Below are 19,308 nucleotides of genomic sequence, written 5' to 3'. Positions count from 1 at the left end.
ATAGAAAGACATGGATGGAGAGGGAGAGAGGAGGGATAGATATACATGGATGGAGAGGGAGAGGGGAGGGATAGATATACATGGATGGAGAGGGAGAGGGGAGGGATAGATAGACATGGATGGAGAGGGAGAGAGGAGGGATAGAAATACATGGATGGAGAGGGAGAGAGGAGGGATAGAAATACATGGATGGAGAGGGAGAGGGGAGGGATAGATATACATGGATGGAGAGGGAGAGGGAGGGATAGATAGACATGGATGGAGAGGGAGAGAGGAGGGATAGAAATACATGGATGGAGAGGGAGAGGGGAGGGATAGATATACATGGATGGAGAGGGAGAGGGGAGGGATAGATATACATGGATGGAGAGGGAGAGGGGAGGGATAGATAGACATGGATGGAGAGGGAGAGAGGAGGGATAGAAATACATGGATGGAGAGGGAGAGAGGAGGGATAGAAATACATGGATGGAGAGGGAGAGGGGAGGGATAGATATACATGGATGGAGAGGGAGAGGGGAGGGATAGATAGACATGGATGGAGAGGGAGAGAGGAGGGATAGAAATACATGGATGGAGAGGGAGAGGGGAGGGATAGATATACATGGATGGAGAGGGAGAGGGGAGGGATAGATATACATGGATGGAGAGGGAGAGGGGAGGGATAGATAGACATGGATGGAGAGGGAGAGAGGAGGGATAGAAATACATGGATGGAGAGGGAGAGGGGAGGGATAGAAAGACATGGATGGAGAGGGAGAGAGGAGGGATAGATATACATGGATGGAGAGGGAGAGGGGAGGGATAGATATACATGGATGGAGAGGGAGAGGGGAGGGATAGATAGACATGGATGGAGAGGGAGAGGGGAGGGATAGATATACATGGATGGAGAGGGAGAGGGGAGGGATAGATAGACATGGATGGAGAGGGAGAGGGGAGGGATAGAAAGACATGGATGGAGAGGGAGAGGGGAGGGATAGATATACATGGATGGAGAGGGAGAGGGGAGGGATAGATAGACATGGATGGAGAGGGAGAGAGGAGGGATAGAAATACATGGATGGAGAGGGAGAGGGGAGGGATAGAAAGACATGGATGGAGAGGGAGAGGGGAGGGATAGATAGACATGGATGGAGAGGGAGAGGGGAGGGATAGATATACATGGATGGAGAGGGAGAGGGGAGGGATAGAAAGACATGGATGGAGAGGGAGAGAGGAGGGATAGAAATACATGGATGGAGAGGGAGAGGGGAGGGATAGAAAGACATGGATGGAGAGGGAGAGAGGAGGGATAGATATACATGGATGGAGAGGGAGAGGGATAGATATACATGGATGGAGAGGGAGAGGGATAGATATACATGGATGGAGAGGGAGAGGGAGGGATAGAAAGACATGGATGGAGAGGGAGAGGGAGGGATAGAAAGACATGGATGGAGAGGGAGAGAGGAGGGATAGATATACATGGATGGAGAGGGAGAGGGGAGGGATAGATATACATGGATGGAGAGGGAGAGGGAGGGATAGAAAGACATGGATGGAGAGGGAGAGAGGAGGGATAGATATACATGGATGGAGAGGGAGAGGGATAGATATACATGGATGGAGAGGAGAGGGATAGATATACATGGATGGAGAGGGAGAGGGAGGGATAGAAAGACATGGATGGAGAGGGAGAGGGGAGGGATAGAAAGACATGGATGGAGAGGGAGAGAGGAGGGATAGATATACATGGATGGAGAGGGAGAGGGGAGGGATAGAAAGACATGGATGGAGAGGGAGAGGGAGGGATAGATATACATGGATGGAGAGGGAGAGGGAGGGATAGAAAGACATGGATGGAGAGGGAGAGGGGAGGGATAGAAAGACATGGATGGAGAGGGAGAGGGAGGGATAGAAAGACATGGATGGAGAGGGAGAGGGAGGGATAGAAAGACATGGATGGAGAGGGAGGGATAGATATACATGGATGGAGAGGGAGAGGGGAGGGATAGATATACATGGATGGAGAGGGAGAGGGGAGGGATAGATATACATGGATGGAGAGGGAGAGGGGAGGGATAGAAAGACATGGATGGAGAGGGAGAGGGGAGGGATAGAAAGACATGGATGGAGAGGGAGAGGGGAGGGATAGAAAGACATGGATGGAGAGGGAGAGGGGAGGGATAGAAAGACATGGATGGAGAGGGAGAGGGGAGGGATAGAAAGACATGGATGGAGAGGGAGAGGGGAGGGATAGAAAGACATGGATGGAGAGGGAGAGGGGAGGGATAGAAAGACATGGATGGAGAGGGAGAGGGAGGGATAGAAAGACATGGATGAAGAGGGAGAGGGGAGGGATAGAAAGACATGGATGGAGAGGGAGAGGGGAGGGATAGAAAGACATGGATGGAGAGGGAGAGGGGAGGGATAGAAAGACATGGATGAAGAGGGAGAGGGGAGGGATAGAAAGACATGGATGGAGAGGGAGAGGGGAGGGATAGAAAGACATGGATGGAGAGGGAGAGGGATAGATATACATGGATGGAGAGGGAGAGGGATAGATATACATGGATGGAGAGGGAGAGGGGAGGGATAGAAAGACATGGATGGAGAGGGAGAGGGGAGGGATAGAAAGACATGGATGGAGAGGGAGAGGGGAGGGATAGAAAGACATGGATGGAGAGGGAGAGAGGAGGGATAGATATACATGGATGAAGAGGGAGAGGGGAGGGATAGAAAGACATGGATGGAGAGGGAGAGGGGAGGGATAGAAAGACATGGATGGAGAGGGAGAGGGGAGGGATAGAAAGACATGGATGGAGAGGGAGAGAGGAGGGATAGATATACATGGATGAAGAGGGAGAGGGGAGGGATAGAAAGACATGGATGGAGAGGGAGAGGGGAGGGATAGAAAGGGGGGGTGATAGAAGGAAAGAGCGGATTGAGCAAGAAAGAGATAGACAGACAGATTCATGGACAGAGAGAGCGAGCAAGTAAGTAACAGAAAGATATAGACAAATCAAGAGAGGAAAATAGAACCATTCCTCCCATTGCAAAGAGGTGTTGGTTCATCTCTTCATCTTAGTTTTACATTTGAGTAATTTAGCAGATGCTCTTATTCAGAGCAACTTACAGTAGTGAGTGCATACATTTTCATGCGTTTGTCAAACTGTTCTGTGTTGAGTTTTGTGACCTGAAGAATTCATGATAAATCCATGGAATATGAACTACTATGTAAATAAACAGAGCGTTCTGGACAGGACACTCCCTTTATAAATGTTTAGAAGTTTCTAATGGGAAGCAGCCATCAGTAACTCTTACTTCATAAACAAACCCTCATTTCTTTGTTCAAACATCAGAGATGATGAAATTGTGAGCGCTTTTCAGTGTACAAAACATTAGGAACACCTTCCTAATATTGAGTTGCACCCCCTTCTGCCCTCAGAACAGCCTTGGTTCATCAGGCCATGGACTCTACAAGTTGTCGAAAGTGTTCTACAGGGATGCTGGCCCGTGTTGACTCCAATGCTTCCCATGGTTGTGTCAAGTTGGCTGGATGTCCTTTGAGTGGTGGACCATTCTTGATACACACGGGAAACTATTGAGTGTGAAAAACCCAGCAGTGTTGCTGTTCTTGACACTCAAAACGGTGCGCCTGGCACCTACTACCATACCCTGTTCAAAGGCACTTAAATATTTTGTCTTGCCCATTCACCCTCTGAATGGCACACATACACAATCCATGTCTCAATGCTTAAAAACCCTCCTTTAACCTGTCTCCTCCCCCTCAACTACACTGATTGAAGCGGATTCAACAAGTGACATCAATAAGGGATCATAGCTTTCACCTGAATTCACCAGGTCACTATGTCATGGAAAGAGCAGGTTTTCCTCATGTTTTGTACATTCAGCGGAATAATGGTGTTGTCAGAAATGCCACATTATATTAATGATGTAATCCTAGACAACCAAGGTGTAAAGTTGCAGTTGGGATATTCAACAGTGGGTTTAACAATTGGAAATCTACATTTTAAGACGGTTCCTAAATGTCAATCCTGAGTTAAACCATGCAAATAATTATTGCAGGGTTAGGATTATACTTATTCAGGAGAAAAAAAGGAAAAAAGAAAAGCCCCATAAAATACTACAAAAAAAACACACCATTTCACGCTTGGCTTCAAGACGCCAAACATTCCTTCCTTTTCACAGTCTAAAATGTTACAATTACAGAGTGAGATACTGTGAGTTCTCAGTTGGCAGAGTGCAACAATGTCACTTACTTGGACTGTTTGAGGACAAAATTAACAGTGCAAAAATGGGAAGAGAACAGTTAGGGGTTGTGTTCCACAACCAGTCAACAGGTTTTTGACGAGGGATGCCCACGCACAAACATGTACACACGCACCCACCCACACGTGTTGTTCAGGGATGCCCACAGCGCCCACACACAGGGGTAAATCCACATTTCGCATACCAAGGAAAAGATCATGGGAATTTCTGTTGAAAGTGCACGTTATCTTTAATGGTATTTTGGTGACATGTATGGCACAAGTGCATTACGTTTAGGAGTTGGGTTTCACCCTTTACTTACTGTGACGAGAGCTGTATTCATGAACATGAACTGATATTGAGTACAATGCCACCTGGTAGTCAAGGTCCATGATGTTTTAAAAATACCTTTGCCTTCTCTGTCCACTGAGGGCTTTTGTGCAGAACAGAACAAATTCTCAGAAGTTGGTGGCTGGTGTACACTTGAGATTACGTCTATGAACGCCCTATGAGGCATACCCATGTTTAACGGATAGCACTGTCAAATCAGTGTGCGTAAGAGTGTGTGTGTGTATCTTACCGTAGTTTCTGGATGTTGGAGGCGATTCCAGAGAGGCGGTACATGCCGTCCACCACGCCATGTTTCTCGATGAACTCTGTGCAGCTCTTGAGTACCTGGGGAACTGGAGCAGGAAACACAATGTCAGAGAACACAAGACACCCAGACAACTTTAAAAAGGGCACCTCTACTTCAATCAATAGATGTGCACCGGAACACTGCAAGGTCGAAAAGAGGCACCTTCTGTCTTCCTCCTTTCTAAAGAACGAGCACATATTCTTCCCCAGGGGAACACCAGGTAAAAGTGGTTTTGCATTGAGAGAAGATTTTATGTTCTCTGATAAAGAAAAACATGAACTTGAACATGAACTACCTAGAATACAGCGTGGAGAAAACCAAATCAAAAGGCATTCTCCGCAAGTTCATTTTCAAAAGGCAATATTTGAAAGTTGAAGTCTGCAAAGCTTTGAGCTGCCTGACACCAAGGCCTGCCAGCTTCACATCATACCAACCCTTGCTTTCAAAAAGGGCACTTATATATTTTACGGTTCCTTGTCTCAATCTGGACAAGATAATCAGATAACACGTCATGGCCTGCTGCGAAGGCAGAGAGAGAGAGAGGGCAGAGAGAGAGAGAGAGGGCAGAGAGAGAGAGAGAGGGCAGAGAGAGAGAGAGAGGGCAGAGAGAGAGAGAGAGGGCAGAGAGAGAGAGAGAGGGCAGAGAGAGAGAGAGAGAGGGCAGAGAGAGAGAGAGGGCAGAGAGAGAGAGAGAGGGCAGAGAGAGAGAGAGAGGGCAGAGAGAGAGAGAGAGGGCAGAGAGAGAGAGGGCAGAGAGAGAGAGAGAGAGAGGGCAGAGAGAGAGAGAGGGCAGAGAGAGAGAGGGGCAGAGAGAGAGAGGGCAGAGAGAGAGAGAGGGCAGAGAGAGAGAGAGGGCAGAGAGAGAGAGAGGGCAGAGAGAGAGAGAGAGGGGAGAGAGAGAGAGAGAGGAGAGAGAGAGAGAGAGGGCAGAGAGAGAGAGAGGGCAGAGAGAGAGAGAGGGCAGAGAGAGAGAGAGGGCAGAGAGAGAGAGGGCAGAGAGAGAGAGGGCAGAGAGAGAGAGAGGGCAGAGAGAGAGAGAGGGCAGAGAGAGAGAGGGCAGAGAGAGAGAGAGGGCAGAGAGAGGGCAGAGAGAGAGAGAGGGCAGAGAGAGAGAGAGGGCAGAGAGAGAGAGAGAGGGCAGAGAGAGAGAGAGGGCAGAGAGAGAGAGAGAGGGCAGAGAGAGAGAGGGCAGAGAGAGGGCAGAGAGAGGGGACAGAGAGCAAGTCATGAGCAGATGAGCCCTGAAATCTTTCAGCATGTTGTTTTTTTAATGAAAAGATGGATACAAGGACATATACAGGTCACTACCCTCCACAACACAACCTTCAAATCAAAACCTACAACCTGATTTTGGACAAAATGACCTGGAATGATTCTGGAAGTATTTTTACTACCAAGGATTGTTACTGCCAGGGACTATCCAGAAAACTCTCTGACAAACCAGCAACCAGCAAAAGAAGCACAACAGAAAGCCGAACATGCCATCCAATGGGGAACTGAGTAAGTAATGATCAGTCTGAAGCTACTATAAAGCTTAAAAAGAAAACAACATTACAATCATCTCTAGATAGAACTGTATAAAGACTGAATGCGAAGTTAAAAGGCTACCAAGCTTGCTAGGAAAGAACAGAACCCTACAAAAATGGGAAAGCAAGCAACTTAACCTTCCACACACTCTCCATGTGCATGGCACAGAGCTATAAGAGCACACTACCCTTATTTGAAGAGAGCAGGTATTGGTGGAGGGAGGAAAATCAGAATACTGGAAAACAAGGACCCTGATACTGACACCCTCTGTCATACTTTACAATAACAGAACAGTGGTAGTGCAGGGCAACTTCATGCATTTCCAACAGGACTTCCAATGAAGAGGTCGTAGGTCAGGAGAAGCTTTCCCTTGGTGACGACTCCCCCACCCCGAGGGAGTGATCACACCTCTTCAAACTGCCCTATCAGCCCCCCAGATAGCTCTCCTGACAACACCCCCACACAAAAGCCAGAGATTGTGCTCCTCATGGACTCAAATGGGGAATACATTGATGGGGAGACTTATTCCATAACCCCAAGTGGCTAAACTCTGCTGTCCAAACACCCAGCAGCAGTCTCCCCACTTTTGCCAGGACCTTGAAGGAAATCCCCCAATCTGCAGCCCCAGCACCGCACACAGGAGCAACAGAGAAATAGACCAGACCAGCGAGACACCCTCCCAGAACTGCAAGACCCCCCTCCTGGAGGACCAGCACCAAGAGGATCCTCACCCCCACCATTCGACCCCTCCCCAAAACCTAGCCACACCTTATACAGTGGGACAAAACAGTATTTAGTCAGACACCAATTGTGCAAGTTCTACCACTTAAAAAGATGAGGCCTGTAATTTCCATCATAGGTACACTTCCAACTATGACAGACAAGATGAGAAAAGAAATCCAGAAAATCACATTGTAGGATTTTTAATGAATTTATTTGCAAATTATGGTGGAAAATACAAACAAGCAAGATGTCTGGCTCTCACACCTGTAACTTCTTAAGAGGCTCCTCTGTACTCCACTCATTACCTGTATTAATGGCACCTGTTTGAACTTGTTATCAGTATAAAAGACACCTGACCACAAACTCCACTATGGCCAAGACCAAAGAGCTGTCAAAGGACACCAGAAACAAAATTGTAGACCTGCACCAGGCTGAAAAGACTGAATCTGGGACGACTCAAATCCTGCAGTGCCAGACGTGTCCCCCTGCTTAAGCCAGTACATGTCCAGGCCCGTCTGAAGTTTGCTAGAGAGCATTTGGATGATCCAGAAGAAGATTGGGAGAATGTCATATGGTCAGATGAAACCAAAATAGGCCTTTTTGGTAAAAACTGAATTCGTCGTGTTTGGAGGACAAAGAATGCTGAGTTGCATCCAAAGAACACCATACCTACTGTGAAGCATGGGGGTGGAAACATTATGCTTTGGGGCTGTTTTTCTGCAAAGAGACCAGGACGACTGATCCGTGTAAAGGAAAGAATGAATGGGGCCATCTATTGTGAGATTTAGAGTGAAAACCTCCTTCCATCAGCAAGGGCATTGAAGATGAAACGTGGCTGGGTCTTTCAGCATGACAATGATCCCAAACACACCGCCCGGGCAACGAAGGAGTGGCTTCGTAAGAAGCATTTCAAGGTCCTGGAGTTGCCTAGCCAGTCTCCAGATCTTAACCCCATAGAAAATCTTTGGAGGGAGTTGAAAGTCTGTGTTGCCCAGCAACAGCCCCAAAACATCACTGCTCTAGAGGAGATCTGCATAGAGGAATGGGCCAAAATACCAGCAACAGTGTGTGAAAACCTTGTGAAGACTTACAGAAAACGTTTGACCTCTGTCATTGCCAACAAAGGGTATATCACAAAGTATTGAGATACATTTTTGTTAATGACCAAATACTTATCCACCATAATTTGCAAATAAATTCATAAAAAATATTTTTTTCTCATTTTGTCTGTCATAGTTGAAGTGTACCTATGATGAAAATTACAGGCCTCTCATCTTTTTAAGAGGGAGGACTTGCACAATTGGTGGCTGACTAAGTACTTTTAGTATTAATAGTAATAGCCTTAAACTGGAATCGAACCAGGATCTGTAGTGACGCCTCTAACAATGAGATGCAGTGCCTTAGATCGCTGCGCCACTCGGGAGCCCGATAAAATATACAGAATAAAAATGACAATTGGCTACACTTAAACACTAACATCATCCTCACGTCAGCTCACCCAAATCCACAAAAGTGGAGACAAATTCGGCCCAAATAACTATCGTGGGATATGAGTCAATAGCAACCTTGTGAAAATTCTCTGCATTATTATTAACAGCTGTGAAAACAATGTCCTCAGCAAATGTAAATGGCCTTTTTACCAAATGACTGTCTGACAGATCACGTATTCACCCTGCACACCCCTATTGACAAACAAAACAAAAACAAAGTCTTTTCATGCGTTGTTGATTTCAAAAAAGCTTGACTCAATTTGGCATGAGGGTCTACTATATAAGTTGACAGAAAGCAGTGTTGGGGTGTAAAACACATAAGACGTTATAAAAGCCATGTACACAAACAATAAGTGTGAGGTTAAAATTGGCAAAAAAAATGACAGATTTCTTTCCTTAGGGCCAAGGGCTGAGAAAGTGATGCAGCTTAAGCCCCACCCTCGTCAACATATATGATGAAACCAAGATTGATCTCCTTGGCCTGAATGCCAAGAGCTACATCTGGAAGAAACCTGGCACCATCCCTATGGTGAAGCATGGTGGTGGCACCATTATGCTGTGGGGATGTTTTTCAGCAGCAGGGATTGAGAGAATAGTCAGGATAAAGGGTGAACGGAGCAAAGTACAGAGAGATCCTTGATGAAAACTTGCTCCAAAGTGCTCAGGACCTCAGACTAGGGCGAAGGTGCACCTTCCAACAGGACAACGACCCTAAGCCCACAGCCAAGACAATGCAGGAGTGGCTTTAGGACAAGTCTCTGAATGTCCTTGAGTGGTCCAGCCAGAGTCCGGACTTGAACCCGATTGAAGATCTCTGCACAGACCTGAAAATAGCTGTGTAGCGACGCTCCCCATCCAACCTGACAGAGCTTGAGAGGATCTGCCGAGAAGAATGGGAGGAACTCCCCAAATACAGGTGCCATGCTTGTAGCGTTTTCCCAAGATGACTCAAGGCTGTAATCGCTGCCAAAGGTGCTTCAACAAAGTACTGAGTAAAGGCTCTGAATACTTAAGTAAATGTGATGTTTATTTTTTATTATTTATACATTTGCACAATTTTCTAAAGACCTGTTTTTGCTTTGTCATCGAGGTAGTGTGTGTAGATTGATGAGGGAAAAAACAATTTAATACATTTTAGAATAAGAATGTAACGTAACAAATTCTGGAAAAAGTCAAGGGGTCGAATGCCCGATAAATCAATGAATTGGCGAGGGCACTAGAACAGTCTGCAGCACTCTGTCTCACCCTATTAGACTCTGAAGTCAAATGTCTACTGTTAGCAGATGATCTGGTGCTTCTGTCCCCAACCAAGGAAGGCCTACAGCAGCACCTAGATTTTCTGCACAGATTCTGTCAGACTTGGGCCCTGACAGGTAATCTCAGTAAGACAAAAATACGTTTTTCCTAAAAAAGGTCCAGTTGCCAGGACCATAAATACACATTTCACCTGGACACTGTAAAAAACGGTACCTACCTCAGCACCACTGGTAACTTCCACAAAGCTGTGAACAATCTGAGAGACAAGGCAAGAAGGGCCTTCTACGTCAGCAAAAGGAACATATAATTTCACATCCCAATTAGGATCTGGCTTAACATACTTCAATCAGTTATGGAACCCATTGCCCTTTATGGTTGTGAGGGTGGGGGTCCACTCACCAACCAATAATTCACAAAATAGGACAAACACCAAATTGAGAATCTGCATGCAGAATTCTGTAAAAACATCCTCTGTGTACAACGTAAAACCCCAAACAATGCATTCAGAGCAGAATTAGGACGATTCCCGGAATGATCGAATCCATAAAAGAGCAATTAAATTCTACAATCACCTAAAAATCTGTCATTCTCAAACCTTCATAACCAAGCCCTCACCTACAGAGCGAAGAACCTGTAGAAGAGTCCTCTCTCTGCCAGCTGGTATGGGGACTCTGCTCACTAACACAAACAGACAGATCCTCAGGACAGCAACACAACCCCAGTCATGACAAAACAAAAATATATTACTTGACACATTGGAACGAATCAACAACAAAAAACTGAGCAAACTGGAATGTTATTTGGGCCTAAACAGAGAGTACATAGTGAGAGAGGAGCGAGAGGAGAGGGGAGCGAGAGGAGAGGGGAGCGAGAGGAGAGGAGAGGGGAGCGAGAGGAGAGGGGAGCGAGAGGAGAGGGGAGCGAGAGGAGCGAGAGGAGAGGGGAGCGAGAGGAGAGCGAGAGGAGAGGGGAGCGAGAGGAGAGGGGAGCGAGGGGAGCGAGAGGAGAGGGGAGCGAGGGGAGCGAGAGGAGAGGGGAGCGAGAGGAGCGAGAGGAGAGGGGAGCGAGAGGAGAGGGGAGCGAGAGGAGAGGGGAGCGAGAGGAGAGGGGAGCGAGAGGAGAGGGGAGCGAGAGGAGAGGGGAGCGAGAGGAGAGGAGAGCGAGTGGAGAGCGAGAGGAGCGAGAGGAGAGGGGAGCGAGAGGAGCGCGAGAGGAGCGAGAGGAGAGGGGAGCGAGAGGAGCGAGAGGAGAGGGGAGCGAGAGGAGGAGGGGAGCGAGAGGAGCGAGAGGAGCGAGAGGAGCGAGAGGAGAGGGGAGCGAGAGGAGAGGAGAGGGGAGCGAGAGGAGAGCAAGAGGAGAGGGGAGCGAGAGGAGAGCAAGAGGAGAGGGAGCGAGAGGAGAGCAAGAGGAGAGGGGAGCGAGAGGAGAGCAAGAGGAGAGGGGAGCAAGAGGAGAGGAGAGCAAGAGGAGAGGGGAGCGAGAGGAGAGCAAGAGGAGAGGGGAGCGAGAGGAGAGCAAGAGGAGAGGGGAGCGAGAGGAGAGGGGAGCGAGAGGAGAGGGGAGCGAGAGGAGAGGGGAGCGAGAGGAGAGGGGAGCGAGAGGGGAGCGAGAGGAGAGGGAGCGAGAGGAGAGGGAGCGAGAGGAGAGGAGAGCGAGAGGAGAGCGAGAGGAGAGGAGAGCGAGAGGAGAGCGAGAGGAGAGCGAGAGGAGAGGGGAGCGAGAGGAGAGGGGAGCGAGAGGAGAGGGGAGCGAGAGGAGAGGGGAGCGAGAGGAGAGGGGAGCGAGAGGAGAGGGGAGCGAGAGGAGAGGGGAGCGAGAGGAGAGGGGAGCGAGAGGAGAGGGGAGCGAGAGGAGAGGGGAGCGAGAGGAGAGAGGGGAGAAAAAGATAGGATAAAAGGGGGCTGTCCCCCCAGGAGTTCCAGATAGAACTCTTTTGGGTTCAATGAATCCTCTGTGGAAAGGGTTTTAAAAATGATTCTCCTATATGGAGTGTCGAAAAACCGTTTAAGGTTCTAGATAGCACCTACAGGTACAGGTTAAACTTCCCACAGTCCATTCCAAACACTACATATGGAGGTGAAAGTGGCTCAGCAATACCATCCTGTTTTTATATGGGTTCTGCAGTAAGGATTCTACCTTTAAGTGTTGTCTTTATTGGGTTCTGTCTTTGTAATCTGTAGTCTCTTAACTTGTTTGGCGTGTGTGAAGAAAATACAATTCTTAAGACTCATGTACAGTTGAAGTAAGAAGTTTACATTCACTTATGTTGGAGTCATTAAAACTCCTTTTTCAACCACTCCACAAATGTATTGTTAACAAACTATAGTCAAAACTATAGTTTTGGCAAGTCGGTTAGGACATCTACTTTGTGCATTTTTCCAACTATTGTTTACAAACTGATTATTTCACTGATAATTCACAATTCCAGTGGGTCAGAAGTTTACATACACTAAGTTGACTGTGCCTTTAAACAGCTTGGAAAATTCCAGAAAATGTCATGGCTTTAGAAGCTTCTGATAGGCTAATTGACATCATTTGAGTCAATTGGAGGTGTACCTGTGGATGCATTTCAAGGCCTACCTTCAAACTCAGTGCCTCTTTGCTTGACATCATGGGAAAATCAAAAGAAATCAGCAAAATATTGTTGACCTCCACAAGCCTGGTGCATCCTTGGGAGAAATGTCCAAATGCCTGAAGGTACCACATTCATCTGTACAAACAATAGTACACAAGTATAACCACCATGGGACGACGCAGCCGTCATACCGCTCAGGAAGGAGACCCTTTTGTCTCCTAGAGATGAACATACTTTGGCGCGAAAATTGCAAATCAATCCCAGAACAGCAACAAAGGACCTTGTGAAGATGCTGGAGGAAACAGTTACAAAAGTATCTATATCCACAGTAAAAACAAGTCCTATATGGACATAACCTGAAAGGCCACTCAGCAAGGAAGAAACCACTGCTCCAAAACCACCATAAAAAAAAACAGACTACGGTTTGCAACTGCACATGGGGACAAAGATTGTACTTTTTGGAGAAATGTCCGCTGGTCTGATGAAACAAAACTAAAACTGTTTGGCCATAATGACCATCATTATGTTTGGAGGAAAAAGGGGGAGGCTTGCAAGCCGGAGAACACCATCCCAACTGTGAAGCACGTGGGTGGCATCATCATGTTGTGGGGTTGCTTTGCTGCAGGAGGGACTGGTGCACTTCACAAAATAGATGGCATCATGAGGCGGGAAAATGTGGATATATTGAAGCAACAGCTCAAGACATCAGTCTTGGTCACAAATGGGTCTTCCAAATGGATAATAACCCCAAGCATACTTCCAAAGTTGTGGCAAAATGGCTTAAGGACGTCAAGCTATTGGAGTGGCCATCACAAAGCCCTGACCTCATCCTATAGAAAATGTGTGGGCAGATCTGAAAAAGCGTGTGCGAGCAAGGAGGCCTACAAACCTGACTCAGTTACACCAGCTCTGTCAGAAGGAATGGGCCAAAATTCACCCAACTTATTGTGGGAAGCTTGTGGAAGGCTATCCGAAACGTTTGACCCAAGTTAAACAATTTAAAGGCAACGCTACCAAATACTAATTGAGTGTATGTAAATTTCTGACCAACTGGGAATGTGATGAAAGAAATAAAAGCTGAAATAAATCACTCTACTATTATTCTGACATTTCACATTCTTAAAACAAAGTGGTGATCCTAACTGACCTAAAACAGGGCATTTTTACTAGGATTAAATGTCAGTTATTGTGAAAAACTGAGTTTAAATGTATTTGGCTAAGGTGTATGTAAACTTCCGTCTTCAACTGTATGATGATAGTCAACGCTAGAGGAGTTACCTGAAGCACATCACACGAGGGAGAAGCTAGCTTATGACATCATATAACATTTGTCTAGGCCTGCATTTATGTGACATTCAAACAAGACATTTGACAGCTTGGTATGAAAGCTGTGCTGCTCATACAGACATACAGCAATTGAGGCTGACCCATAAAGTCAGGACAGATGTCATCTCCGGAGCTGTGCAGTGATGTCATGTCATCTATCCCTGATGTCATCCCCTATCTCGTTACTATTGGGGAGCACTGCTCTGCTCCAGTTTGAAAGGTAAAGTATGGTCGTGTCGTTTGACATCTATCTCCTTTCCGACGGCTCTGACTGGCTGTCCGTCATAAGTTACCATGTCTGAGATCGCAAGTCTGTCATCTCCTTTCTCACATGGCAGATGTGTGTGTAAACAAACACAGCAAGTGCTTATATAATGAGGACAACTCAAGGCACGTGATTTGAAGACTGACTCTTCATTCACAAAGACTGAACGGCATCCAAAACCACTGCCATTCAAATATAAGCTGAATATGTGCTATGTACGTAGCATACACATTGCCAAAGAAAACCCCATTAAATTAGAGTATTATTTCCTAGACGGATGTCTGCTTCTCCTAAAGCCACACCACTAACGACATGGGCAGTATTGTACTTGTGCAACAGTATGAGTCCTGCCACTGTAATGCAGTGTGATGGCGGCCAATCTGAACAGAGCAGAAGAGGCTGGTAGTGGTGAAGACGGCTGACAGAACAGACGGCTCAGGATTGATTTGGGGGCAAACAAAGCATGTGTTGCCAGATCCCTCAGGCTCCAGATCAGTGGAGAGGCGAAATCTCCCTTTAACCACACTGCCAACTAGACCACTACACTTTCTGTAAGCCACCTCAGTTGCTGTGGCAACCCTCCCTGGGCACCGGGGGTGGTCGGGTTCACACTGCATGCCCGGCCCATCGAGCTGTATGGGTCAGTGAACAACAGCTCAACCTCAATAGTACATTTTTTATATTAACTTATCTGACCACAATCCCAAATTCAGAGACTGAGCGTCAAAGTGGACTTACTGGCACTAACAGATACCAGGACAAAACGTCCATATTTGCCTTTTTCCACAGAGAACAGCCCATGTGCCGGTTGCGTCAAATCCATTGTATTGAAACACAGGAACATCCTCAAAAGTGATCCAAAATGTACGAGAGTTCACAACATAGCCACCCTCGCATCTGTTTACCCGAGAACAGGTAAAGAACACAACATAAAACGAGTCAGTAATTGTAGCACCACAAATGTGATATACCTGCACAAATGCATCTGCTGGGCTGCTTACTCTATATTGGTCAAACTTAAGCATTGAATCTTCGCATCGCAGAACATAAGGCTGCTATTCTAAATAAAAACACGGACTATGCTATTGCGTGCCACTGCATCGAAGCCAAACATGGCTCACCTTCCTCCCTGCACTTTGTACCCATAGAACGTGTCACATTTCACCAAGGAGGTGATATTGTACGTAAATTAAAACAAAGAGGTGTTCTGGCAGTACTCCTCAGACACTGTGGATCAAAAGGGGCTAAACAATGATTTTTCACTGTCCTCATTTCTACAATGTTGTTGCCTTGATTTTTAGGGTCTCTGTGTCTCCTGATTCAGACACCCACATATCACCTATGTATATTTAGACACTATTTCTCTTATTATTATTATTATTTTTTACATTGTGTGTGCAATGGTCAGGTCACTGAGGAAGACATCAGATTGACGTCGAAACGTCTCATCTGTTTGCATCCTGTACAATGGATTAAAGTGCCCTTTTCCCCGTTGTTGAATGCTCCTGTTTATCTCGAGTTAGTCCTTTTGGAAGTTTTTATTGGTGAGCCATTCTCATGATTTTTGTCATTGGTGTTGAGTAGCCCTCATCTCCTTTGTTTGTTGAAGCGTGAAAGCCCACCTGAACTCTCAACAGCTCAACCTTGCTCTAGCCTCTACCGGAGTTGAGACAAGTTTGATCCGAGCCTTGCATTACAGCAATATTAGGTGGAGACTAGTCGACCCTTTTACCACACTGTGAGTGACCATATTGCACAAAGAAGGGCGACTGTTCATCCTGAGAACACCCCTCAGCATGTTAGTGTTTGCACGTGTGCGTTTCAAGTCGCCAAAACACCACAAATGAGGTCAAAGCTGAAGAACTTCTATGAGTACGTGTGTGTGAGAGAACGCGAGAGAAAGAGAGACCGAGAGAGTGAAAGAGTAAGTCTCACCATCGTGGCCCGAGTTGAGGAGGTGCTCTCCCAGGTCACAGCCAAACACCCTCTCCCGGAGGATTCCCCTCTGCTTCAGCTTCTGCTTGGTGGGCCGGGACTTCATGAAGGTGCGCAGGAACGTGATCAGCTTCCCGTGCTTCTTAGACACTGCCGGGAAACAGAGAAACACACAATATGCTTAATACACACTCTCACACTTGCAGGTGTTCAGCTGGTGTTGCCCGCCTACGCAACATGAAATAACGCATTTAAAATGGTGAGCTGTGCAATGTGATGCATACCAGTAAAGTCAGCATGCTTTCATTAGATCTGTGCAAAATGTTCAATCCAAAGTTCACTGTAAACATAACACATCAGAGGTGGGGAAAAAGTCTGAATAAGTTAGTCCCTGTGAATAACTTTGTTTTCTTCTTCTAATGCCAGCCCTTTTACAGCATGGCTGACCCAAGCTTCACAAGACAATCAATGGGTCTGGAAATAGGTCTACTCCTTTCAAATATGGACCCAGTTGTTTTATCCATTGGGAAAAATGTGGAAAAGCTATCTAGTGAAAAACCACAGCTTTTGGAGAGAACAATGGAGCTGGCATGCCCGCAAACCTTTGTTCACAAATCCTCCACTGCAAAGTGTAGATCACAGAGCCATATTTTCCCCCAAAAGGAGAATAGCGTTTCTCCAACGGAACACAAATAAACCGTCTGCATTGGCTGACACGTTGCAGGGTAACCAACATTCCCTCTACAGACTACAAACAAATAATCTACACTTTTAATAAAATCAACTATATGCATTGAGCTTGTCTGATGCTCTGTTGGATGAAATAAAACAAATGACTGAAGAGGGAGCAAGAGATCAATAAAAACCTGACCATCCTCCTCCCGCTCCTGCTGGCTTTCGCAGATTCTGCTTTTGCCGGTAATAGGATACAGGAGGAGACGGCAACCTTTCATGTGGAATGCCAATTTATCTGACTATTTTCTACCGATCTGCGTGCCAGTTATGGTTTTCATATGCACATTGTCTTGGAACAGTTTCATTTCATTTATAATGTCGTATCTTCAATCAGTCTTGTGTTTAATCAAAATTAGAGTAAAATCTAAATGAAAATTATAAAAATAAAAAGTTACTTCTATTGCTAACTTTGTAAAAACAGCCTAAATAAAACCAACTAATAAAAATGTTGCAGCCTGCAGGAAGAAAATATCCTGATAAAAATAATATCCATGGCCCCCCGAGTGGCGCAGTGGTCTAATGCACTCCATCGCTAGCTGTGCCACTAGAGATTCTGCGCTCGAGTCCAGGCTCTATCGCAGCCGGCCGCGACCGGGAGACCCATGGGGCAGCGCACAACTGGTCCAGCGTAGTAACTGAACATTCAGGTATCTGGCAACAGCTCTGGTTGACATTCCTGCAGGCAGCATGCCAACTGCACGCTCTCTCAAAAATTGAGACATTTGTGGCATTGTGTTGTGTGACAAAACGTTACATTTGAAAGTGTTTTTTTATTGTCCCCAGCACAAGGTTCAACTCATTCTGTTTAATCAGCTTCTTGATATGCTACACCTGTAAGGTGGATGGATTATCTTGGCAAAGGAGAAATAATCACTAACTGGGACACAAACAAATTTGTGCACATTTGAGAGAAATAAGCTTTTTGAGCGTACTGAACATTTCTGGGATTTTTTATTTCAGCTCATGAAACATGAGACCAACACTTTACATGTTGCATTTATATTTTTGCTCAGTGTAGATATTTTTGCTACTGCCAAAAAAAATGAATATATATATATATATATATATATATATATATATATATATTGGTTGACCAACAGCCTATCGACCAGTCGACTAAGTGGGCTCAGCCCTACCAGACATATATAGTTGAAAGCACTTTCACTTGTGTTTATATTGAGTACAATTGATGAGAAGCACATTGCTTCTAAATCATGAACCAAACTTTCTGTTTGGCTCCATTTCAAGCGAAGTGGAGCTTGGATTTCCCCTGTGAGAAAGTGAAATGTCTTGGTGCTGTATCCCACCACAAACTGCTGAAGCACCTTTGTTTACCAACTGTTGAGGCATCAAAAAGGCTTTGCATAACAAGTGGGTGCCGATGGAGCAAGGCACAGGCCTACACCGACTGTCACTGTTATTTAGGAAACCACATCACCTGAAGTGCATAGGAGCACAAGTCTGAAGATTGCTCTGCTCAATGTCAACTCCGCTGACAGCGAATGGGGCAATTCGAGAGATGCTCTTCAGAGAATCGAATAGACTGCGGGACAATGATGAGCTCATTGTTGAATACATCTTTGGCGAAAGCCTCCAAAGTGAAAACCATATGGTTAAACTATCGCACACGGTCGGGTAAAGCAACACACTGTACTCTGCAACACTAACTCTCAGGCTAGATGATCGGGGTGATGCAACTTTCTCAGCGGTTGCTGAAAGCTTCTTATATCATGGTATGCATCTGGAAACCTATCAAATGTCTGAGTCATAGTCAGCGGGGCAGAGAGCTGCTCCTCTGGTAGTTGGATGGCTCCCATGATGCTTGGACAGGGTGGAAGTCTCTATGGTCCACAGCAAGTCAAATTAAAGCCAGCAGTCTCACCCTGAGATCTGCATGAGAAACTCTAGGACAAAAAAAAAATCAACTGGTATTCAAAAATACGTGGAATTTTGACAGTTATGGGGAGCATTGTTGTGATAAAACTGGTGTGGCTGAATGTAATGATATTTCAGGATGCTCATACAGTAATAAAACTTTAGACATTTTGAAAGGAAAGCGTCATTAATTAGAACTAGTAAGGCACTGTAAGCAGCATTGTGAAATATGCCAACATAATGCTGGCTGCAGAGGCACACACAGACACACTTTTCAATCATGACTGTCAGAGTCAACACAAAGCAGCTACTGTCTGTTCTTTATCTTTACAATGTTCACAGTTAATTACCAGTGTAGAGGGCACTAACAACAATTATGGACTATAAAATAAAATAACTTGAGACTTGAATTGGGCCTCACAGCTCCGGGCTCCAACTTGAGACTAATGACTTGAAATTATCTGGCCAGGTTTTGTAACATTTTGTTATTCATTTTGTGGCAGTCTCTCCCTGGATGACTCTCCATGCAGCCAGAGTGAGTAGCCGCAGCGTCGCCCTTGGCTAGTGAAACACACTCTGTCCTCTGATTGGACCAGCAAACTGTCAATCAATACAGATCGGGTGAGCAAACAGACAGATTGCTGATATGCTGTGCAGCGCAAATATCAAAATTGTAGGGAGCGAGGATTGCCATAATAAATGAATATGC

General features: G+C 45.9%; 1 protein-coding gene across 1 annotated transcript in view; it reads right to left on the bottom strand.

The window, feature by feature from the left end:
- The window catches only part of LOC118391044 (rho GTPase-activating protein 32-like), a 228,423-nt gene that overhangs the window by 16,572 nt on the left and 192,543 nt on the right, over positions 1 to 19,308 (bottom strand). Inside the window, exons 15-16 of the mRNA XM_052457558.1 lie at positions 15,990 to 16,139; positions 4,835 to 4,937 (exon numbers count right to left, since the gene is read on the bottom strand). Of these exons, the coding sequence (XP_052313518.1) occupies positions 4,835 to 4,937; positions 15,990 to 16,139 (253 nt within the window). The remainder of the gene's footprint in view (positions 1 to 4,834; positions 4,938 to 15,989; positions 16,140 to 19,308) is intronic.

The sequence above is a fragment of the Oncorhynchus keta genome, chromosome 12 (assembly GCF_023373465.1).
Source record: "Oncorhynchus keta strain PuntledgeMale-10-30-2019 chromosome 12, Oket_V2, whole genome shotgun sequence".
NCBI classification, from domain to species: Eukaryota; Metazoa; Chordata; class Actinopteri; order Salmoniformes; family Salmonidae; genus Oncorhynchus; species Oncorhynchus keta.
The sequence above is the reverse complement of the archived record's forward strand: the minus strand, read 5'-3'. Positions and strand labels throughout refer to the sequence as shown.